The 26,733-nt window shown below is 33.5% G+C and overlaps 1 protein-coding gene across 1 annotated transcript in view; it reads right to left on the reverse strand.

Annotated features, from left to right (window-relative positions):
* Positions 1-19,669, reverse strand: part of LOC138695838 (cytochrome P450 9e2-like) — a 45,333-nt gene extending 25,664 nt beyond the window's left edge. The window contains exons 1-2 of the mRNA XM_069820117.1: positions 19,507-19,669; positions 9,900-10,299 (exon numbers count right to left, since the gene is read on the reverse strand). Of these exons, the coding sequence (XP_069676218.1) occupies positions 9,900-10,272 (373 nt within the window). The 5' untranslated portion in view covers positions 10,273-10,299; positions 19,507-19,669. The remainder of the gene's footprint in view (positions 1-9,899; positions 10,300-19,506) is intronic.
* Positions 19,670-26,733: the final 7,064 nt, after the last annotated feature.

The raw sequence follows: 26,733 nt of genomic DNA on the forward strand, positions 1-26,733 counted from the left end.
CGCGTAAAATACGAAAGAGACTTCTTTTCCAGTTTTAGAAAATTGTTGACCATCAGTATATCTGAGTGTTGCTTTGGTGTGACGTCTTAATACCGTAACTTAACCAGTGCAAATGTGCAAGCATGAGTGTGTGTGAATTACAGAATATTAATTTTATTTTTCTCAACTTTTCCTTGCGGAGAAAATTGATGTAATGAAGTGAAATTAAAGGGTCGTTCGTTACCCGACTTAAATCTTACTCAAGCTTCATCCAGCCGAAATAGTGCATATATGTAAGGAAATATAACAATAAAATTTACGCTGAGCATTTGTGGTTGCTCCTCTTCGATGGTGATACTGCATAGACTGGGAGTGTTGTGACAGATTTAGGACATTTGCCCCTAAAAATTAAAAAGCACGAATCTTCGCAATCTCACCTGAAAAATGTTGTTTCATTGGCTATGTTAGGCAAAACTAATATTGCTGCGCAATTAAATGAGACGAACAGAACGAACATTCTCAAACATAATCAAGAAGTGAGAAAAAATCGTGAAATTATTTTTAAAAATATTGATTGTAATTGATTGTATCAAATTTTGTGGCCAATATGAACTTCCCCTTAGGGGACATGATGAAAAAACGATTCGAAGGACTCTGGTGTATTTCGTGGGTTGCTACAGTCCGTGAGTAATCCAAACGAGCCTCTCAAAAATCATTTGGAGCATGCCACTGTTTAAAGGTAATTCTAAGACAATTCAGAATGCACTGGTAGATTGCAAGTTGAGTGTCTGCCGATCAGAAATTCAGACTGAAATCGATGGTATTAGTTTTTTTAGCGATTAGCAAATGATGCCACAGACATCTCCCAACTAAGTCAGAAAGTTTTGGTTTTTCGATATGTAGTGCATTTATTTTTGTCCTATACTTATTAGTAATGGTATCAAGAAGTGAAATTTGTATGTACCAAAATCTACTGCAGCTCTCTCAATCCACAAGTTCACGAGCCGCCACTGGTTTTAAGAGAACATTTATGACTAAGAGTAGTACCACAGTCTAGTATATATAGTCACGAAGCTCAATACGTAGGAAATATGCATCCATAGATAGTTGCTAACCACTAGGATCGCTACTATCGGCTCATCACAGACAATGAGAAAGAGTAGGTACCTGCACAGTCTATTGTTACCCTCATCAACTCAAGCTTCGTGACTATATACTAGACTGTGGTATACGTCAGACTACAGAATATACAACAATAGAAATAGAAATAAAATAATGCGTCAATATAAAAAAGAGGATACAATCTATACTAATAATAAATCTGTAGCCGACATTTTTCTGGTAATTTTCGATTTTCCAAAAATAATTGGTCCTAACATATATATTTAACTACCCTGAAACCGAAAATCGCTTTTTTAAATTTTTGTTTGTATGTATGTCTGTCTGACTGTCTGACTGTCTGTCTGTCTGTCTGTCTGTCTGTCTGTCTGTCTGTCTGTCTGTCTGTCTGTCTGTCTGTCTGTCTGTCTGTCTGTCTGTCTGTCTTGGATGTTTGTTACCTTTTCGCGCAATAATGGCTGAACTGATTTATATGAAAATTGGAATATAAATTAAGTTCGTTGTAACTTAGAATTTAGGCTATATGGCATTCAAAATATTTTATTTAGAAGGGGGATTATAAGGTGGCTTGAATTAAATAAATCGAGATATCTCCCTTATTATTAATTATCATGAAAAATATTACATAACAAAAGTTTCTTTAAAAATAATTTCCGATAAGTTTTATTCTATGCAAAATTTTGATAGGACTGATATTTAATGAGATAAATGAGTTTCAAAATTGCAATAACAACGCCATCTAAGGTGGTGTAATGAAATAAAAAACAAATGACTTCGTCTGTAAGGGGTCTTGGACAGCAACAATCGAAAGCTATGAAACATAGCCTACAGAGAATGTTTCTGTGTTTGTATGAAGTAATATCGAAAGCTAAATTAACCGATTTGTATAATTAATTATTAATTCATCATTTGAAAGAGTAGTTTCTCTAGATGGACATAATGCTATAATGTTATTACAGTAACTTCTGAGTGAATTGAGGACAGGTAAGATTAAAATAGCTTCTCATGCACAGAAAACTTGATAGGCTATTCTGTGCATTCGCTTCCTGTATTTCCTAAAATAACTTTATGACCAAATGAGTGGTCTCTGGATCAAAATGATCGCATTTTAATTATGCAAATACAATTTAAATTAAGTAACATAATAAACGATTTATCCTACTATCAAACACGAATGTTCCCTGGATCAAATATCCTATTTTAAATATGTAATTACTTTATATTTATTTCTAACAGGTGCAGCGGAGCGCACGGGTACGGCTAGTAAACAATAAAACAACAATTTTTTGGTAAGCTTTGTCTTCTAGGCAGCCTTCACTTGGAGGAAGCTGAATAAAATTCAAAATAAATAAAATTTGCGAACCGAATGAGCAGCGCTAGTGTTCGGTCGCAGTTCAGATATATTATTAATATAAGAGGAATACTGTAACTTATATAAATAAAATAAAATAGGAACTAAAATTAAAATTACAGCTACAATGAAATGACATAATAATATTAACGTAGAGAAGAATAATAGGACAATTTATGAAAAATATATATTCCGAAATTCTAGAATACAAATATGATATAAGCTGATTAATTCACACACATAGGCTATAAATTTATTTAATAAAATTGAAGACATTAACACGTTTCTAATTTTCTTGTTATATGTTAGTGGGTTACATGTTAGAAGTTCTGGGTGTAATTTAGCTAAAGGATTATACAACCAAGGGCCAAAATTAATGCTATGCTTTAGACCAGCAGATGTGAAACATTTAGGTTCTACTAATGTTGAATTATTATTAAGTCTTATTATTATGTGCCCGTAATATAAACTTATAATCACGGATTGGAAGATGGTCGTAAAGAATAGAAGTTCCTGGAAATAAATTGTTGAGAAGCCAAGACATTCAATTTTGAAGTTGTAGTGCCTTGAGAAGAAGAAGAAGAAGAAGAAGAAGAAGAAGAAGAAGAAGAAGAAGAAGAAGAAGATGAAGATGAAGATGAAGATGAAGATGAAGATGAAGATGAAGAAGAAGATGAAGATGAAGATGAAGATGAAGATGAAGATGAAGATGAAGATGAAGATGAAGATGAAGATGAAGATGAAGATGAAGATGAAGATGAAGATGAAGATGAAGATGAAGATGAAGATGAAGATGAAGATGAAGATGAAGATGAAGATGAAGATGAAGATGAAGATGAAGATGAAGATGAAGATGAAGATGAAGATGAAGATGAAGATGAAGATGAAGATGAAGATGAAGATGAAGATGAAGATGAAGATGAAGATGAAGATGAAGATGAAGATGAAGATGAAGATGAAGATGAAGATGAAGATGAAGATGAAGATGAAGATGAAGATGAAGATGAAGATGAAGATGAAGATGAAGATGAAGATGAAGATGAAGATGAAGATGAAGATGAAGATGAAGATGAAGATGAAGATGAAGATGAAGATGAAGATGAAGATGAAGATGAAGATGAAGATGAAGATGAAGATGAAGATGAAGATGAAGATGAAGATGAAGATGAAGATGAAGATGAAGATGAAGATGAAGATGAAGATGAAGATGAAGATGAAGATGAAGATGAAGATGAAGATGAAGATGAAGATGAAGATGAAGATGAAGATGAAGATGAAGATGAAGATGAAGATGAAGATGAAGATGAAGATGAAGATGAAGATGAAGATGAAGATGAAGATGAAGATGAAGATGAAGATGAAGATGAAGATGAAGATGAAGATGAAGATGAAGATGAAGATGAAGATGAAGATGAAGATGAAGATGAAGATGAAGATGAAGATGAAGATGAAGATGAAGATGAAGATGAAGATGAAGATGAAGATGAAGATGAAGATGAAGATGAAGATGAAGATGAAGATGAAGATGAAGATGAAGATGAAGATGAAGATGAAGATGAAGATGAAGATGAAGATGAAGATGAAGATGAAGATGAAGATGAAGATGAAGATGAAGATGAAGATGAAGATGAAGATGAAGATGAAGATGAAGATGAAGATGAAGATGAAGATGAAGATGAAGATGAAGATGAAGATGAAGATGAAGATGAAGATGAAGATGAAGATGAAGATGAAGATGAAGATGAAGATGAAGATGAAGATGAAGATGAAGATGAAGATGAAGATGAAGATGAAGATGAAGATGAAGATGAAGATGAAGATGAAGATGAAGATGAAGATGAAGATGAAGATGAAGATGAAGATGAAGATGAAGATGAAGATGAAGATGAAGATGAAGATGAAGATGAAGATGAAGATGAAGATGAAGATGAAGATGAAGATGAAGATGAAGATGAAGATGAAGATGAAGATGAAGATGAAGATGAAGATGAAGATGAAGAAGAAGATAATGAAGAAGAAGATAATGAAGAAGAAGATAATGAAGAAGAAGATAATGAAGAAGAAGATAATGAAGAAGAAGATAATGAAGAAGAAGATAATGAAGAAGAAGATAATGAAGAAGAAGATAATGAAGAAGAAGATAATGAAGAAGAAGATAATGAAGAAGAAGATAATGAAGATGAAGATAATGAAGAAGAAGATAATGAAGAAGAAGATAATGAAGATGAAGATAATGAAGATGAAGATAATGAAGATGAAGATAATGAAGAAGAAGATAATGAAGAAGAAGATGAAGATAATGAAGAAGAAGATGAAGATAATGAAGAAGAAGATGAAGATAATGAAGAAGAAGATGAAGATAATGAAGAAGAAGATGAAGATAATGAAGATGAAGATGAAGATAATGAAGAAGAAGATGAAGATGAAGATAATGAAGAAGAAGAAGAATATAAACTTATTACGATTTTTATGACTAAATTTTAACAGATCATATTTATAAATTTGTTCAATAATAAATAGGCTACATTAAATTCATAGTAAATTAATTTAGTTGTAAAATCGAAACGTTTCTTCACACAAATTTTAATTATTCGTTTTTGTAGTAAATTTAACTGACTAAGATTGATTTTTGTACCTCCACTCCAAACAATAATGCCATATTGAATAACAGACTGAAAATGGCCTAATAAATATTTCGTAGAACTCTAATGGGTAAGTAGCATCGAAGATTAACGAATTTATAAAGGAAGCCTCTTGCAAAGATAAGTAATGTGATGAGGCCATTTTAAATTTTGATCAATAATGATACCCAGATATTTCACATATGTGCAGGGCCGCCGAGAAGGGGGGCAAAGGGGGCGAGTGCATATGGGCCCGTGAGCAATAAGGGCCCGTCAGATTAAGTGAGTCTGATTACTTTTTATTATCACGAATAATTATTCGTAGATACATACCGGTACTATAAAATTCTGTAAGAATATTTATTACATAAATTTGACATATTAACTCAACAATAGTAGAATTAATACAAATTACCACTTCATATGTAAATATTTGACTTTTGTATAATAGAAGATCAATTTCCCGCATTAACGTTCACCGACACGACAATTCAGGGCCCCGGCATTTGTCTGAACTATGTTCCTGTCGCTTGTACCGAACACGTTCAAGCATTTATTGGCTTGTCCTTTTTAACTACCAAACCCCCGCTGGCCCACTACAATATGCTAGTGGACTCTCTCAAACCGAAGTCGCAGGATACGTTTCCTTTTCAGTACATTGTATCTTTCGTGTCGAAACTTTCGTCTTTTCGTTGTCGTTTGTCTAGTAAATTCTGTTCATTAGTGTTACTGGTTATAGTTTAACTGCACAATGGACAAGTACAGGCATAAGTCGGGAGCTGAGAAGCACAAGGGGGAGAGAGAAAAAATTGGAAGATATTAATATGGGTGCTAGACTGCGTGAAAAATATTATGAAGATATTAATAAAGAGATCAGTGATGAGCCGAAATATTTAAAAATCAATTCATGCCTCTAATTTAGGGCCAACCCAACTGAAACCCATGAATCTCCTAAATAGTCTGAGAGAATTAAAACTGGATACTTTATTTCCAAATATCTGTATAACTATTAGAATATTCTATACAATTCCTGTGACAGTTGCTGATGCTGAAAGATCCTTCAGCAAAATGAAGGAAATAAAAAATGTATTCAGATAAACAATGTGTCGAGAACGACTGAGTAACCTTGGCTCCTTAGTCTGGAGAGCGATCTTGCTAGATCTTTCAATTTTGATGACATAATTGATGATTTTGCATCAATGAAGTCAAGGAGAGTCGTTTGTTGATGTTGGACTGCAAGTTAGAAAATACAGGTGTTTAGGAATAATTTTTTATGAATATAATATGAATATAATTATTGTGCTAATGTGAAGTTTTGCTAAAAGTTTTCAACGTAATAAAAGTGTATATTTTTAAGTTCGTATCTGTGTATGGGGTTATCTCTTATTTATTTTGCAAATAATTATTATGGTTAGAATAACTGGTAGCTTGTAATTGATACTTTTTTCAACGGGGGTCCAAGTACAGTATTGCATAGGGGCCCATAAATTCTGTCGGCTGCCCTGCATATGTGGCTTCTTTTAATGGTGGACATTAATGGTGCAAACGCACCCCGTATACAAGGATTAGTGTCTATTAGACCTAGTAGTATTGTTACTATTTTTTAAAAGCGTTGATTAGTGTGAGCAGAATTATTGTTTCATGGTTAAGGTTATGCTTATTGTTCGGTTAAGGTAACAAAAATATAAATAAATAATACTTTTTCTATTTAAAATCGGGAGTAACTTTTTTATACACTCGGTAGATACTTAAAACTGGATTTTAAAAATTCCATAGACTAGTTTTAAGGTGGCGGAATAAAAAAAAAGTCAAGACAAGAGCGAATAGCAATCGAAATTATGGTTATACTTTTCAAATAATGTTCTAATATTGTTTCCAAATACAAAACTTTAAGTTCTCGCGAAACATTGTAATCAGCAGGATTCAGGATCTTGCGAAGAACTCAAACCTACAACTCGAAGCTGCTTGCAAAGATTTTGTACCTCTCTCACTGGCAGAGATATTTAAAAGAATATTACACTTTTACTATGTCACACTACTTTTGACCAATAAAACGGTACGAAAGGACGTCTTTCGACTAATCATGGCTGCTTATCGCACAATTTTATCGCGTCCCTAGCATTTGTTTAATTTTATCGCGTCCCTAGCATTTGTTTATTTTTATCACTACCCTAGCATTTATTTCTTTGTTTGCCAACATTTCAAACTGCACTGGTCTGGACGTAAAAAAAAAAAAAAAAAAAAAAAACAGAAAATTACAATCCACTCCAGTAGATGCACAGCACTTTCAAATATGAACTCGCATTGGCATTCAAGAAGAAGGATTAATAAAGATCACTGGTCATATATGAAGAGCACCATTCGGAAATCCTGAATAAGTTGAGGGATACACCATGTACATCAATGAGTTCACTTCTTTTACGCACACGTCCAATATAACATCAACTGAACCACCAACCACTAAAACATTCAAATTTGAAAATTGTACTTTCAATAATTGTTTCTTTTAAAATTATTCATGTTTATTTTTTATTTCATCATCGTTAAATATAACGTTTCTTGTTTATTTCATCATCCCTAATTAAAACTTTTCTAACACGTGTTTATATTATTTAGGTTATGTTTGTTATAGCTTCTGCTATATGATATTATGGATAGTCACGTATCAGAAATTATTTAATACTAAGATTTATTGAAAATCATCTGTCAAGTGATATAGATTACTGGGATCCGGATGATTGAAGTGGAATACAAATGTTTTAATAAAAATGAAACTGAAACAACAAAGCCTTCTTGACTAGTAACCGTCCACAGAGTTCAATGAAGATTCCATAGTTGGCACAACTGATAACAAGAAAACATAATCATAAAACACTATTGCCATCTAGCGTAATGTTGAAATGGTACAATAATACAATCGAAGACAGTTGTATTTTCGTAAGACAATTAATATTTTATTGTATTGGAGTAGGCTACTTTGTTACTTCTAATCTTTATATACTTTCTCCTAATCGTGTAATAGGCAATTAAATCCCACTCGAGTTTTGATTTTCTCTAGACAAAATCAAAACCTCTAGTGAGATTACTGTTGATAAAAATATGTAATATTGTACTTATTCCGTTTGAAGCAATGTTCAAGTGGTAAGAGGAAACAGTATATCTATATTAATAATAAATCTGTAGCCGAAATTTTTCTGGTAATTTTCGATTTTCCAAAAATAATTGGTCCTAACATATACAATTAACCACCCTGAAACCGAAAATCGCTTTTTTGAAATTTTTGTTTGTCTGTCTGTCTGTCTGTCTGTCTGTCTGTCTGTCTGTATGTTTGTTACCTTTTCACGCGATAATGGATGAACGGATTTCGATTAAAATTGGAATATAAATTAAGTTCGTTGTAACTTAGATTATAGGCTATATGGCATTCAAAATACATTATTTAAAAGGGGGGTTATAAGGGGGCCTGAATTAAATAAATCGAAATATCTCGCTTATTATTGATTTTTATGAAAAATGTTACATAACAAAAATTTCTTTAAAAATCATTTCCGATAAGTTTTAGTCTTTGAAAAATTGTGATAGGACTGATATTTAATGAGATAAATGAGTTTTTAAATTAAAATAACTGCCATCTAAGGCCGTGTAATGAAATAAACAAATGACTTTGTCTATAAGGGGCGTTGGTCAACAACAATCGAAAGCTATGAATCATAGCCTACAGAAAATGTTTCTGTGTTCGTATGAAGCAATATCGGAAGCTAAATTAAGCGATTTGTATAATTAATTATTAATTCACCATTGGAAAGTGTAGTTTCACTAGATGGACATAATGCTATAATGTTATTACAGTAACTTCGGCGTGAATTGAGGACAGGTAAGATTAAAATAGCTTCTTATGCACAGAAAACTTGATAGGCTATTCTGTGTATTCGTTTCCTATATTTCTTAAAATAATGTTTATCTCAGAGAATTAACGAACCACAAGAGTGTATTGGTTTAGTATGCAGTAATAATATGTTAGCTTAGCATTTCATTATTTTATAATCCAAATTTTAACTATGCTCAATTGAATCGAGCTAAAATACATAAAATACATATGCATTAAATGCAACGCAAAAAATTTGGGTAATGAGCCAAGCAGATTATGTTGCCCTGTTGTAAAATAAAATTTGTTCCTCCTGAGATTCAAGAGCCCCCATAACAAATTGAAAACTTACTTATCAACACACATTTTATTAAATGTAATATAATATAAAATAATATAATATAATATAATATAATATAATATAATATAATATAATATAAAATGTAATATTATATAATATAATTTAAGTTATTTGAAGGGTTCAGAACCATAGTGGGCCAATCGCCATTTACTGAATACGTAGAAAACAAGAGTTAAAATTAAGTTATTACCATAATTCAATGGAATCATATAGCAAGTAAAATAAAGTATACACATTAAATGTAAATGATGTCAATGTTCATTAAACTATGGATGCATGTAATAAAAATTAAGAAAAATGTTAAAGGAATTATCATTGCACCAAATGAGTGCTCTGTGGACCAAAATGATTCCATTTTAATTATTTAAATATAATTTAAATTAAGTAACATATTAAACGATTTATCCTTCTATCAAACACGAATATTCCCTGGATCAAATGTCCTATTTTAATTATGTAATTACTTTATATTTATTTCTAACGGGTGCAGCGGAGCGCACGGGTACGGCTAGTAGCCTAATATTCTTGTTTTCCTACTGTTATCGTAATGTAGTTGTTACTAAATCTGTGTATGTTTTTGTAATATTTTGAAGAAAAATTTACCTTTGAGATTGGGTAGTGCTTTCGCAAAGAGAGGATCTGCGTTTTCAAACAACGTCGTCTGACGATTTGGGAAGTAATCAAAGTCCTTGACAGCAATTGTCTTGATGAGTTCAGTGTCAAATATGACGGTCACGGGCTGCCGGAATATGAACATGACGGCATATGGTCGGCCTTTGTATCTGTTATACATGTTTAATATCATGTCTGTGAAAAGCTGGCGTTTCAGAATTGTAGGCCCCATGCTGCCGATGAAAGGGAGGGGTGTGTCGTGAGGTATTCCCGGCTTCGTGAAGCGTCTGTAGGTACTGGTGCCCCAGAAATACAGCACGGCTCCCAGGCCGAGCAGGAGGAGGACCCAGTCGAACAAAGTCATCTTGACTTATTTCTTTCTTCGATTATTCTGAAAACATGAATAAAAGAAATTAAGTGTTTGTTAATAATATCACTTGCATTAGTAGGTACCGGTACTTTTAAGTAATTATTAGGGGCGGATGTTGATGACCTAAAAATCTACTTAAAATAATGATTAAAATGCCCTTAAACTAATGGAAAAAATAACATAGAATTAAAAGAAAATGGCATTTAAATATTATTAAAAGTACTCGCACCACATGCACTATCACCATTACTTTTTAACTTCGCTCTAGAATATGCCATTAGGAAAGTTCAGGATAACACAGAGGGTTTGGAATTGAACGGGTTACATCAGCTTCTTGTCTATGCGGATGACGTGAATATGTTAGGAGAAAATCTACAAACGATTAGGGAAAACGCGGAAAAAATAGTTGAAGCAAGTAAAGCGATAGGGTTGGAAGTAAATCCCGAAAAGACTAAGTATATGATTATGTCTCGTGACCAGAATATTGTACGAAATGGAAATATAAATATTGGAGATTTATCCTTCGAAGAGGTGGAAAAATTCAAATATCTTGGAGCAACAGTAACAAATATAAATGACACTCGGGAGGAAATTAAACGCAGAATAAATATGGGAAATGCCTGTTATTATTCGGTTGAGAAGCTTTTGTCATCTAGTCTTCTGTCAAAAAGTCTGAAAGTTAGAATTTATAAAACAGTTATATTACCGATTGTTCTGTATGGTTGTGAAACTTGGACTCTCACTTTGAGAGAGGAACAGAGATTAAGGGTGTTTGAGAATAAGGTTCTTAGGAAAATGTTTGGGGCTAAGAGGGATGAAGTTACAGGAGAATGGAGAAAGTTACACAACGTAGAGCTGCACGCAATGTATACTTCACCTGACATAATTAGGAACATAAAATGCAGACGTTTGAGATGGGCAGGACATGTAGCACGTATGGGCGAATCCAGAAATGCATATAGAGTGTTAGTTGGGAGGCCGGAGGGAAAAAGACCTTTGGGGAGGCCGAGACGTAGATGGGAAGATAATATTAAAACAGATTTGAGGGAGGTAGGATATGATGGTAGAGACTGGATTAATCTTGCTCAGGATACTGACCAATGGTGGGCTTATGTGAGGGCGGTAATGAACCTACGGGTTCCTTAAAAGCCAGTAAGTAAGTAAGTACTCGCACCACAACTTCTTAAAAATTAGTTACCTTGTTTCAATGACTGCCCAGCAAATCTCGGAAAGAGAAGGCAACTTCCTGGAATTTAATTAAGATAAAGGAAAAAGGCATCCAACAAAATGAAGGTTTTAGGGGAAAACTGTGGTATTTTAATGAGGGCTTACAATGTGTGTCAATCAGAGGTGATCCATGTCAGTGCCTTCATTCTCCGTCTCCTCCTTCCGCTCTTCACTTTTGTTACCAGATCTTTCAGATGAAGGAGTGTGAATGACAAAACATATTGTGGGCGCAGCGTGTATTCTTGCAAGATTGCAAAGATTTCTTTGTGTCAAAAATACTGCATACTACAGAAGATATCCCTTGCGAACCATGTTGGGGACACAAAGTCTGTCCAGGACACGGTGAAAGTTTCTCCCCTTCCAAACATAAAATCTAAAGACACCCTCGTACAGACAAAAGAACAGTAGCGGTCAGAGCCCTCACTTAAACTAAGCTGTTGTCAAGCATTTTATATTACTTCCGTTGTGTGAAGTGAAGCCTTCAGTGGAATGAGGGATGGACTTCAGAGTTTGTTCCAAACTGTAAAACTCAAATTCACTGTTATTCACTTATTCAGTAGATAATTACTACTCACCTATTTGCTTAGAAAAAGATTTAACAGACCTATCGGTAAAGAAGAAAGTAAAATGCATTCCAAATTATTTAGAAGTTCTTCAAAGCATTAAAGAGAGAGAGTGAGAGTGTGTGTGTGTGTGAGAGAGAGAGATAGAGAGAGAGAGAGAGAAATAACTCGTCCGACCTTAATTAAGGATGACCACGAGGATCCAGAAATTAATAGCAAACAAATATAATCAATTAAATATGAATATTGCTATAAAAATAAAATGTAATAATTAAGCACCACTGATTACACTAGTCTGCGATGAAATTCCTGCCTCCAAAGTTTTAATGTTTTTAGGGTATTTTTAGCACGCTGAAATCAAATTCAAGGCCAAAAAGTTCCTATCACGTACCATTTTTTTTTATTTTAATTTTCGTATAATATATTACGACAATTTATAACATAATTATTTAAACTGTAATACTTTAACATATATAGGTTTAGTATGTTAGCATATGAAAACCAAATGTATTCAACATATTTTTAAGGTGTTTATATTGAAAACCAAGGACACTGGATGTTTCTTAGCAGATAGGGGGTGCAAGCACATAAGGAAGTTAGGGCGAAATAACGAGCAGCCTTGTCATTATTTTTATCTGTGAAAGACAGAAATGTCAGCAACTCCTTGGTGAGAGTCTGAACTCAACTCGTCTAGTTTCTCTCACATTGCATTAGTCTGCGTTTCATCTGGAAACGAAGCGAAATCAGTTTGAAGCTTTATTGTGGAGTAGAATGTTGAAAATTTTTAGTCCAGTAAGAAAGTATTTACCATGTTGCATCGAGGATGTCTAAATAATCCAGACCACATTTGTTATATAACTTATATAGGATACACATATTGCCTAAGCAGAGGTGTAATATTACAGATTTTGTGAAAAAGTCATACCATGCCTATTTTAGAATCAAACTTGGAGACCAAAGTAAAGCTTGGGCACCACACAAAGTATGTAGAGTATGCACTGAAGAACTTCGTCATTTGATCAATTGGAGAAGACCGTTGCTATCTTTTGGAGTACCTATGGTTTGGAGAGAGCAGTCGAACCATAGTAATGACTGCTACTTCTGTTCGTGTGATGTGAAGGGGTACGATTCTAAACATAAAAATCAAATCGTGTATTCAGTTGTTCGGTCAGCCATTTTACTTGTGCCTAATGTACCAATCCCTGTGCGACCAGAAAATCTTAAACAAACATCATTCTGTTGGTACTGACAACGTGAAATAGGCTTTAAATACTTTTTCTCCGAAGATGATAATCTTGTATATTGCAGTAATGTGAAAGAATTTATGCTAAAACTTGGACTTCCAAACTATGACCTAAGTGAATGGAGACTGTTCATTGATGCTTCCAAGCAAAGTTTAAAGGATTTCCTCCTTCATAAAGGAAACATTTTTGGTTCAGTGCCCGTTGCCTATTCAGTGATCCTAAAAAAATCATACACAAATTTGCAACTGCTGTTATTGCGACTAGACTATAGGAACACAACTGGCAAGTTTGTGATGATTACAAAGTTCTTACTATGTTCCTGGGTCAACAATCTGGTTTTACTAAATTTCCATGCATTCTTTGCCTGTGGGATAGTAGGGCACGAGTTGATCACTGGACTATGAAAGACTGGCCACCTCGACAAAATTTGGAAGTCGGTTGTAAGAATGTTGTGCGCCAAAGCCTTGTGAGTTCTTCTAAAATTGTGCTGCCATCTCTCCACATCAAGCGTGGCTTAATGAAACAGCTTGTAAAAGTTTTAAGTAAGGAAGGAGGCTGTTTTAAGTATATGTCTGGTGCAGCATTTAAAAACAGTATGGACTAAAAGGAGAAATCAGCATGGATTTTTTTTTTGTGAAGTTGTTTTAAAATTTCTTGGCAACAAGGATCCTAATTACCGAAACATTGTGGCTAACATGCTTGAAGCATACAAGGAATTTGGTTGTAACATGAGTATCAAAGTTTTCTGTTTTCTCAGCAAGATTATTTCGCCGAAAATCTAGGATTCTTCAGCTAAGAGTAAGATGAACGATTTCACAAGGATTTGCAGGAGTTCGAAAGAAGGTACCAGGGACGCGGGAGCATCAGTATGCTTGGTAATTATTGTTGGATGTTAAAGCGTAAAATACCTGAAGAGAAACATAAAAGAAAGAGGAACAGGAGGACTTTCTCAACTAAGAAGCAAGTGGTGTAATTTTTTGTGTGATACATTGTGCTAATTTATACATCCAATAGTGAAGTAAACAAGACAAAACAAAGCAAAAACACTCTAGTGACATGTATGAACAGCCCTACACATAATTTCAGCAAGTTTCGTCTTTTAAATACTGTTTTTGAATTTGAAAAAAAAAAAGTGAAATGAAAAAGTTGGTGATGAAATTCACGTAATTATAAAATACATTTAAAGTGATTTTGCAAACAAACCTGACGTGATAGAAGCAAACGGACTGAAAATTCGGATTTAGCACATCGACATTATATAAAATCACATTACTTAGTTTAGGCAACAAACACAAAGTTGAAATTCGCAGGCTAGTGTTATCAATTATAAAATAAAATCTTAGAAGATGACTATAAAATTATACTTATAAATAAAAGATATTATTTAAAATTAGCATATCCTTAATTAAGGCCTTCTGAGTGGTATAAATGAAACTATATTCTGCAGGGAATCTTTAAGAATTTGCGAGATGATTTTTTGAATTTCAAAAGATGGTATTGATAATTGTTTTAAAAAATTATATGTAAATTTTGGTAAAGAACTCCGAGCACCAAAAAATAAACCTGTCACTGACCAATTGAAGAGGGGGATGTTATACTTGGCACTAAGGTAGGGAATACAAGGTTCATAAATGGCCCTCTTTTCCTGATCAACCTGATGAGCTTGGTTTAGATCTCTCTCCATGCGTATAGTTGGATCTATGATAATAGCCTTTTGTTGTTGCCTGTTTATTGCTATTATATCCGCTCTTCTGTGAGAGTCGTCTTCAGAAATGCAGTCGACCTCTTCATGAACTTCCCAACCCTTGTTCCGAAGAAGACAGGCGATAGCTCCATGGACTCTATGATGCCTGTTATTACGCAATAACTCTCCTTTCCGACAAAAGCCCAACCCGTGGCCAAGAGTTTCTGTCTCGTTGCGGGAAAAAAATATAAAAATGATCTATTAGTTCAAAAACGTAAAACGTATAGGAAAAAAAATGCTCTATAAGAAATTAATTTTTTACTTAATATTGACATAAAAAGGATTTCTATATTAATAGGCATCGTCCTAATGTGAAAAATAAGAAGATGACTTTTCATCAACATCCGCCTCTTAGTAATCTATACTAATAATAAATCTGTAGCCAAAATTTTTCTGGTAATTTTCGATTTTCCAAAAATAATTGGTCCTAACATATATAATTCACCACCCTGAAACCGAAAATCGCTTTTTTGAAATTTTTGTTTGTATGTCTGTCTGTCTGTATGTTTGTTACCTTTTCACGCATTAATGGCTAAACCGATTTCGATGAAAATTGGAATATAAATTAAGTTCGTTGTAACTTAGATTATAGGCTATATGGCATTCAAAATACGTTATTTAAAAGGGGGGTTATAAGGGGGCCTGAATTAAATAAATCGAAATATCTCGCTTAGTGTTGATTTTTGTGAAATATGTTACATAACAAACGTTTCTTTAAAAATGATTTTTGATAAGTTTTATTCTCTGAAAAATTTTGATAGGTCTGATATTTAATGAGATAAATGAGTTTTAAAATTAAAATAACTGCCATCTAAGGCGGTGTATTGAAATAAAAAACAAATGACTTCTTTTATGTATAAGGGGCCTTGGACACAACAATCGAAAGCTATGAAGCATAGCCTACAGACAATGTTTCTGTGTTTGTATGAAGTAAAATATTGGAAGCTAAATTAACCGATTTGTATAATTAATTATTATTTCATCATTGGAAAGTGTAGTTTCTCTGGATGGACATAATGCTATAGGCCTAAAGTTATTACAGTAACTTGTGAGTGAATTGAGGACAGGTAAGATTAAAATAGCTTCTTATGCACAGAAAACTTGATAGGTTATTCTGTATATTCATTTCCTGTATTTATTATAATAATGTTTATCAACATATTCATTTTTATCACAGAGAATTAACGAACAACGAGAGTGTATTGATTTAGTATGCAGTAATAGTACGTTAGCTTAGCAATCCATTATTTTATAATTCAAATTTTAACTATGCTCAATTGAATCGTGTTGAAGTACATAAAATACATATGCAATAAATGCAATGCAAAAAAATTGGGTAATGAGCCAAGCAGATTATGTTGCGCTGTTGTAAAAGTTGTTCCTCCTGAGATTCAAGAGCTCCCACAACAAATTAAAAACTTTCTAATTCGAGTACATCCGTTATCAACACACTTTTTCATAATATAATATAAACATAATAATAAATCTGTAGCCAAAATTTTTCTGTTAATTTTCGCTTTTCAAAAAATAATTGGCAATAACAATTAAGAAACATGTTAAAGGAATTGTCATTGCACCAAATGAGTGGTCTCTGGATCAAAATGATCACATTTTAATATTTTAAATACAATTTAAATTAAGTAACATATTAAACGATTTATCCTTCTATCGAACACGAATATTCCCTGGATCAAATGTCCTATTTTAATTATGTAATTACTTTATATTTATTTCTAACGGGTGCAGCGGAGCGCACGGGTACGGCTAGTAGTAAATAAGATTTCTGCCATCCCAATTTATACCTCATGTTGGACAAGTCCGTGGACCAGGTAACACAGGGTTTTCTCCGGGATCTCCGGTTCCCCTGTGGCATCCCAACAAATCTACATCATCTCATCGCGGATGTAGCGTAGACCAGCCTTGTGTGGCGCAACCTGGGCAACGATTCTGTCTTTAAATTAGTCTACATATGGGTGAATGTCGAACAGTCAAGTCCCTACCATTAATAAAAAAATAAAATTCTGTCATGTAAGCTCGCCTGCCGATTCCAATTAAACGGAACCAATTCAGAAAATAAATTGTATACTAATGTTGTTCTTCATCTTCAATTTTCATTATTTTTTGTTACTCTTTAAGTTTTCTAAATTGAAATCTGTAAGCCTTTATGCATTCTTTCGTTTCCGCCGCATTCTCTGTCAAACGAATTAACCATGAAGATATATGTAATTTTTATTAGTATTAGTATTTATCTATTTAACCTCGTAGCGATAAGGCCGACAGGCCTTCTCTGCCCCTCTACCAGAGGCTTACAACTATAATATGAAGAATAAAATTACAATTAATATTAAATTTACAATTACAATTACAATAAAAATTAAAGTACGACAAGATTACCTGATTAATGAAAGCTAGATATTTTATCATAGAAGTTAAGAACAAAGAATATTTTTGTATTTACTGAATTACAAATTAAACCTAAAATAACAAAATTCTATAGTAATGAAATTACCGGATATTGAAATATTTTGTGATAGATTAACAGAACTATTTACAAGAAACCATGTCTGAACGAGTCTCAATTACTGACCAAGTTCCTAGTAATTTTGCGTTTGAATTCAATTTTATTTCGACAGTCCCTGATGTTAGCAGGTAGCGAATTCCAGAGTCTTGGCAGGGTTATTGTGAAAGAGGGTGAGTATGAGGAGGTGCGATGGGATGGTATTGTTAGTATTGTTTCATGGCGAGAGCGTGTGTTCAGATTGTGGTGGGAAGAAAGGTAAGTGAAGCGAGAATCTGGTAGGAACTATAAATAAAATATAACGTGAGACTTAAATTTGAATTTTGGATTTTTTCAGTCTGCCTTGAACATTTAACTACAGTTTCATTACAATAAATTACAGACTGCGATGTGTTAAACAGCATCGAAGATTTACAGATAAATGTCTTTGGTAAATCATCAGTCATCACGAATGAAATCATTTCAAGTTATATTAATGTTTCAACAATATCTTCAATAAGTGTCCCTTCAGACGTGGCCACTTTAAGTGGCGCGTTAGTGGCGCTGCGAGCGACCGTCAGTAGCGCTGCTAACGGACGACTGTTGGACCACCAATTCCCTACACCGTCACGACAATGTACAGGCTTAATTAGAAAAATAGTCACGACAGAATAATATAGAATGACGATAATAATAATAATAATAATAATAATAATAATAATAATAATATTAATAATAATAATAATAATAATAATAATAATAATAATAATCTATACTAATAATAAATCTGTAGCCGAAATTTTTCTGGTAATTTTCGATTTTCCAAAAATATTTGGTCCTAACATATACAATTAACCACCCTGAAACCGAAAATCGTTTTTTTGAAAATTTTGTTTGTATGTCTGTCTGTCTGTCTGTCTGTCTGTATGTTTGTTACCTTTTCACGCGATAATGGCTGAACAGATTTCGATGAAAATTGGAATATAAATTAAGTTCGTTGTAACTTAGATTTTAGGCTATATGGCATTCAAAATATATTATTTAAAAGGGGGGTTATAAGGTGGCCTGAAATAAATAAATCGAAATATCTCGCTTATTATTGATTTTTATGAAAAATGTTACATAACAAAAGTTTCTTTAAAAATAATTTCCGATAGGTTTTATTCCTTGAAAAAGTTTGATAGGACTGATATTTAATGAGATAAATGAGTTTTAAAATTAAAATAACTGCCATCTAAGGCCGTGTAATGAATTAAAAAACAAATGACTTCGTCTATAAGGGGCCTTGGACAGCAACAATCGAAAGCTATGAAAGATAGCCTACAGATAATGTTTCTGTGTTTGTATGAAGTAATATCAGAAGCTAAATTAACCGATTTGTATAATTAATTATTAATTCACCATTGGAAAGTGTAGTTTCTCTAGATGGACATAATGCTATAATGTTATTACAGTAACTTCTGAGTGAATCGAGGACAGGTAAGATTAAAATAGCTTCTTATGCACAGAAAACTTGATAGGCTATTCTGTACATTCGTTTCCTGTATTTCCTAAAATAATTTTTATGACCAAATGAGTGGTCTCTGGATAAAAATGATCGCATTTTAATTATGCAAATACAATTTAAATTAAGTAACATAATAAACGATTTATCCTTATATCAAACACGAATGTTCCCTGGATCAAATGTCCTATTTTAATTATGTAATTACTTTATATTTATTTCTAACGGGTGCAGCGGAGCGCACGGGTACGGCTAGTAATAATAATAAAACCAACCCAGTAAAAAAATCTAATTCACACTTCGCTTTTAACGGACATTTCATGCTTCGTGAAACTTAAAGCGAAACTATTGACACGAAAATGCTAAACATATCGTGTCTAACTATTGCTATACCACATCGTACTTAAGCGATCAGTTTAAGTAATGGCACGCAATAAACAAAGAGTCACCTTGACTTGAAGCGTAGATGTTGACTTCTCTGTTCGCTGCACGTATCTGTCATCAAACAGTGTTGTGCCTAGCCTTGTATTTGCCCCTAGTTGCGAAATGGTACTGAAGTGCCATCTGTTGCAGCATCAAATAAGCCATTCATTCATACCACTGCCATCCATCTCAACCGTTATCCTGGAGAGCTTCTCTTTACGTAATGAGGCTTGAAACTGCGATGGAGGAACGGACGGACGGATGGACGGACGGACGGACGAACGAACGAACGAACGAATCCTGTAAGGCAGCGATTCCCAAAAGGTGGCTCGCGGGACAAAGGTCTATGTGGTCCGCCGAAGTTTTAGTACAGATATGGAATTAAAATTTGGAGCGAGTCTTAATGGTCGTCCACCTGTATGTAGGCAAAAATTTCCACAAGTAACATATATAGTAGAACCTCGATTATCCGTCACCCTATTGACCGATTGTTGGAATATCCGTCTCTCTCTCTCTCTCGTTTTTTTTTTTTTTTTTTTTTGCTGCAGAAATATATGACGTACTGTACATTGTATTAGCACGTTATTTTTGTAGAGTGTGTCATTAAAAGTCTTTATCCTTACACAATATGGTCTGCTGTTCGAGTTGTCGTACTATATAACTTCTATATGAAAAGTCTTCTACGGGTGTCAAAACAAATCGAAGAAAAAGTGTAGGCCTAAATAAGTTAGTGGCTTGGGGAAAGAGAAACTGTGCCTCATTTCGCATCAGAATACGAGATTGTAGTATAAAGTCTGTAAATCTACAACACGAGACCCCCACTATTCTTATCTTTCCACAGAGAGCCAATACAAGGAGTTTCCTTTTCCTCAAAAACCCGCCGTTGACAACCAGACTTCAGTTAGTGGACTTCTGATCCACTACCTAGCGTGTTAAGTACAAGCCTACATCATATAATATGTAACAGATATGTCGGGCTTATAGGCTTTGAGGTTAACAACTTTTGTCAGGTTTACTACGCTGCCATCTAGTTGTTACATAAGGAGTCACGTCATAATTCCCATTGTTTTTTTTTTTTTTTTTTTTTACAGGAACATGTATGGTTCATAAGTGTCAGCCTTAAAAGGCTTTTACTTTAACAGAGATGGTTAACAAGCAGGAATATTTTATTTTTAATTGAGGTGACCGATCTTGACGGTAGTTGTTACTTTATACTCTTGTTGCCAGGGCTCTTATCAGAGGATTGGGGTGGTACAGCAAGTCCTTATGAAAGTTTTCTGTAAATTTCTGTATAATGTCGTATAATGATTCTATTTCAAGCATGTCTTGTAGTTGTTTATTGGTGTTCTATAGTCTGCACCAGTGATAGAGATACTTTTCTCTGTATAGCATGAAGACGTCTGATAATTTGGAATTTTGCATTGCTCCAGATTTCGCAGCCATAGGTCATTTGAGATCTTATAACAGAAGTGTAAAGGATTTTTTTTCAAGGGAAGTCTGATGTAAGGTGACTTCAACAATGGATATAGATGAATGAATCTGGCTAATGCTTTGTTACGAGCTGCTTCAACATGGTGATGAAATCGAAGTTGTTTATCAAGTGTGACGCCGAGGTATTTTACAGATTGTTTATAGTAGATATCTTCGGAGAAGAGATTGAGGTGATCTGGTATTTTTGGCTTTCTTCTGGTAAAAATGATGGCTTGAGTTTTACTTATATTGACTTTTATTCTCCAGTTTCTTAGCCACATTTCCAATATTTTGAGTTGTTTTTGCATAGTACGTTGTGCGATGTTGATTGAAATGTCACTGGTGAAGTAGGTGGTGTCATCTGCGTATAATCCCATATTACATTCAGCAATCAATGGAATATCGTGTACATAAACTGAATATAAATGCGGCGCTAAGACGGAACCCTGTGGAACTCCGGCTTTCATATTCTTGATTATTGATAAAGTGCCATCCATTTTGACTTGAAAAGTTCTATCTGTTAAGAAACTATGTATTAGGTGAATAAGACTATCATCTGAATTGCATTAGCGACCGTGCTGCCATCTCGTGTTCGTTTACGGCGGACGGGTGGCGATCCTGGCGGTTGTTCTCTTCAAAGTGCTGCCGATTTTAACGTAGCGGGGAGTTATCTGTTACATATATGATCTAGGGTACAAGATCATGGAGGAAATTACGAAAGTGTCTGTGTTATTCACTAAATTTACGAAAATCTCTTATGGTACGGATTATCCGATTTTTTCGATTAACCGTTCAGTCCACCCCCTTCATTACCACGGATAATTAAGGTTCTACTGTATACAGTAGTTCTCGTTCACTGCACATGCGCAGTGTGTTGTAAGCGAAATTTAGACAGTAAGGGAGCTCCAACTTTTATTTCCATCTCTGTACTGTCCTGCATAGTAAACATTAGTGGACAGAAAAATAAGAATAGTCGGTTGGATTATTTCCGAAAATACAACACTAGCAGGAAATCTTCCGATAGTAGGAGGAAGAAGAATAAGTGCATAAGCTTGGCTGATGATATGGTTAGCAGAAAAGAAGATGACACTAAGAAAAATGTTACTGGAGCTAAGTGTAGCTGTGAGCAATATGGGATGAGGACAGAATATGCAAACAAAACGTAGACCATGGTTATCGGAATAAAAATAAACACTGTCATGTTTCACAAGTTTCACCTCTCAAGATAAGTGAATCGAGAGTCCTTGTTTGTAAAAACGCGGAAAGAAATGATATATTATGTAAAGTACGATGTAAGAGTAATGGAACGGAGAAAAGTTCTCTCCGGCGCCGAGATTTGAACCCGGGTTTTCAGCTCCACGTGCTGATGCTTTATCCTCTAAGCCACACCGGATACCACCCCGGCGTCGGACAGAATCGTCTCAGATTAAGCTCCAACTCTTGGGTTCCCTCCAGTGGCCGCCCTCTGCACTACGTCATAGATGTCTATGAACGTAAGACCGAAGTCCACACATGTGCTGAGGTTTACACGTTATGAGTGACTAGTTGGCCGGGATCCGACGGAATAAGCGCCGTCTTAAATCACGAAGTTACTTACGCATATCATATATATTATTTTAATGTACCGAAGTACATATGATATTTCCATGCAGATATTCTGCGTCATCATACGATGTAAGAGTAATGGAATGGAGAAAAGTTCTCTCCGGCGCCGGGATTTGAACCCGGGCTTTCAGCTCTAATTGCTGATGCTTTATCCACTAAGCCACACCGGATACCACCCCGACGTCGGACAGAATCGTCTCAGATTAAGCTCCAACTCTTGGGTTCCCTCTAGTGGCCGCCCTCTGCACTACGTCATAGATATATATGATATGCGTAAATCATTTCGTGATTTAAGACGGCGCTTATTCCGTCGGATCCCGGCCAACTAGTGACTCATAACGAGTGCACCTCAGCACATGTGTGGACTTCGGTCCTACGTTCATAGACATCTATGACGTAGTGCAGAGGGCGGCCACTAGAGGGAACCCAAGAGTTGGAGCTTAATCTGAGATGATTCTGTCCGACGCCGGGGTGGTATCCGGTGTGGCTTAGTGGATGAAGCATCAGCACGTAGAGCTGAAAGCCCGGGTTCAAATCCCGGCGCCGGAGAGAACTTTTCTCCGTTCCATTACTCTTACATCGTATGATGACGCAGAATATTTGCATGGAAATATCATATATACTTCGGTACATTAAAATAATATTATGTAAAGTGCATACTACTTACACTGGGCCGGTAACCACAGTTCAAGTACGGAAGAAAAATGTTACACAATTCAGGGAAATACAGTAGATAATGCTCCATTATTAACACCAAGCAATCATGTAAGTGTAAAAAAAACTTCTCAAGTATTTTGACAACACATCTGCACAAGCACAAGAGTATTATTCAGAGGCTGTCAATGGTTGTGTTAACAGTGACAATGACAACAATGAAGTTCCAATAATATGATGAAACCATTCACTGGTGTAATAACAATGATTCACTGATGTAATTTCATTGTTTTTACTTTTAATAAGTAAAATATTAAAATTTGTTTAAAGTTTAAAATAATATTTCTAACTGTAGTGTGTTAACAATGAAAATGACAACAATGAAGTTTCAATGTATAATGAAACCATTCACTGATGTAATAACAATGATTCACTAATGTAATTTCATTGTTTTTACTTTGAATAAGTAAACTATTAAAAGTTGTTTAAAGTGTAAAATAAATTTGTAACTGTAGATGTTAATTAACAATGACAACAATGAAGTTTAATGTATAATGAAACCACTCACTGATGTAATAACAATGATTCACTGATGTAATTACATTGCTTTTACTTTAAATAAGTAAAATAATAAAAGTTGTTTAAAGTCTAAAATAATATTTGTAACTGTAGTATGTTAACAATGAAAATGACAACAATGAAGTTTCAATGTATAATGAAACCATTCACTGATGTAATAACAATGATTCACTGATGTAATTTCATTGTTTTTACTTTGAATAAGTAAACTATTAAAAGTTGTTTAAAGTGTAAAATAAATTTGTAACTGTAGATGTTAATTAACAATGACAACAATGAAGTTTAATGTATAATGAAACCACTCACTGATGTAATAACAATGATTCACTGATGTAATTACATTGCTTTTACTTTAAATAAGTAAAATAATAAAAGTTGTTTAAAGTCTAAAATAATATTAGTAACTGTAGTATGTTAACAATGAAAATGACAACAATGAAGTTTCAATGTATAATGAAACCATTCACTGATGTAATAACAATGATTCACTGATGTAATTTCATTGTTTTTACTTTGAATAAGTAAACTATTAAAAGTTGTTTAAAGTGTAAAATAAATTTGTAACTGTAGATGTTAATTAACAATGACAACAATGAAGTTTAATGTATAATGAAACCACTCACTGATGTAATAACAATGATTCACTGATGTAATTACATTGCTTTTACTTTAAATAAGTAAAATAATAAAAGTTGTTTAAAGTCTAAAATAATATTTGTAACTGTAGTATGTTAACAATGAAAATGACAACAATGAAGTTTCAATGTATAATGAAACCATTCACTGATGTAATAACAATGATTCACTGATGTAATTTCATTGTTTTTACTTTGAATAAGTAAACTATTAAAAGTTGTTTAAAGTGTAAAATAAATTTGTAACTGTAGATGTTAATTAACAATGACAACAATGAAGTTTAATGTATAATGAAACCACTCACTGATGTAATAACAATGATTCACTGATGTAATTACATTGCTTTTACTTTAAATAAGTAAAAATAAAAGTTGTTTAAAGTCTAAAATAATATTTGTAACTGTAGTATGTTAACAATGAAAATGACAACAATGAAGTTTCAATGTATAATGAAACCATTCACTTATGTAATAACAATGATTCACTGATGTAATTTCATTGTTTTTACTTTGAATAAGTAAACTATTAAAAGTTGTTTAAAGTGTAAAATAAATTTGTAACTGTAGATGTTAATTAACAATGACAACAATGAAGTTTAATGTATAATGAAACCACTCACTGATGTAATAACAATGATTCACTGATGTAATTACATTGCTTTTACTTTAAATAAGTAAAAATAAAAGTTGTTTAAAGTCTAAAATAATATTTGTAACTGTAGTATGTTAACAATGAAAATGACAACAATGAAGTTTCAATGTATAATGAAACCATTCACTGATGTAATAACAATGATTCACTGATGTAATTTCATTGTTTTTACTTTGAATAAGTAAAATAATAAAAGTTGTTTAAAGTCTAAAATAATATTAGTAACTGTAGTATGTTAACAATGAAAATGACAACAATGAAGTTTCAATGTATAATGAAACCATTCACTGATGTAATAACAATGATTCACTGATGTAATTTCATTGTTTTTACTTTGAATAAGTAAATATTAAAAGTTGTTTAAAATTTAAAATAATATTTGTAACTGTAGTGTGTTAACAAACTTATTTTAAACTATTATTTTAGTGTGTTAACAATTTTTTGAGAATAAGGTTCTTAGGAAAATATTTGGGGCTAAAAGGGACGAAGGTAAAGGAGAATGGAGAAAGTTACACAACGCAGAACTGCACGCATTGTATCCTTCACCTGACATAATTAGGAACATTAAATCCAGACGTTTGAGATGGGCAGGACATGTAGCACGTATGGGCGAATCCAGAAATGCATATAGAGTGTTGGTTGAGAGGCCAGAGAGGAAAAGACCTTTGGGGAGGCCGAGACGTAGATGGGAAGATAATATTAAAATGGATTTGAGGGAGGTGGGATATGATGATAGAGACTGGATTAATCTTGCTCAGAATAGGGACCAATGGCGGGCTTATGTGAGGGCAGCAATGAACCTCCGGGTTCCTTAAAAGCCAGTAAGTAAGTAAGTGTGTTAACAATGAAAATGACAATAATGAAGTTTCAATGTATAATGAAACCATTCACTGATGTAATAACAATGATTCACTGATGCAATTTCATTTTCACCAGGGTGCCGAATTAATGGGGGATGGAGGGAATTTTCCCCCTGTTGGAAAGTTATCCCCCTCTCATAAATTAATTTTAACATCCCTGCCAGGGATAACTTCTATCCCCGTCACAAAATATAATTGTTTTAATACGAATATATTATGTACTTCATAAAGTAAAAAATAGGCAAGACAATAATATTCATGACATTATCACCGGCAAGCTGACAACAATCAATAACTTAGGAATTACACATCTTATCTTAAGCCTGAGCGTGGATATTATTATTATGATCAAGATGCAAGACAAGCAACTCAGCGCGAAAAAGCGTTGAGCCGTATCGAATGATAATAATAATAATAATAATAATAATAATAATAATAATAATAATAATAATTACGTATGGTATTCTCTATCTATAATTCTATCCCCTTCTCAACAGAAATCTTAATTCGAACCCTGGTTTTCACTAGGAATAAGTAGAACATTAAAAGTTGTTTAAAGTTTAAAATGATTTGTAACTGTAGATGTTACGCTTTGAAGAAAACTTTTGGTTTTCATTATTTTTTTTTCTGACAATCTATCAGGTCAAACTAATTTTTCTAATTATATGTAACACATCTATATAATAATAATAATAATAATAATAATAATAATAATACTTACTTACTTACTTACTTACTTACTTACTTACTTACTTACTTACTTACTTACTTACTTACTTACTGGCTTTTAAGGAACCC

The sequence above is a fragment of the Periplaneta americana genome, chromosome 3 (assembly GCF_040183065.1).
Source record: "Periplaneta americana isolate PAMFEO1 chromosome 3, P.americana_PAMFEO1_priV1, whole genome shotgun sequence".
In the NCBI taxonomy this organism is placed as follows: Eukaryota; Metazoa; Arthropoda; class Insecta; order Blattodea; family Blattidae; genus Periplaneta; species Periplaneta americana.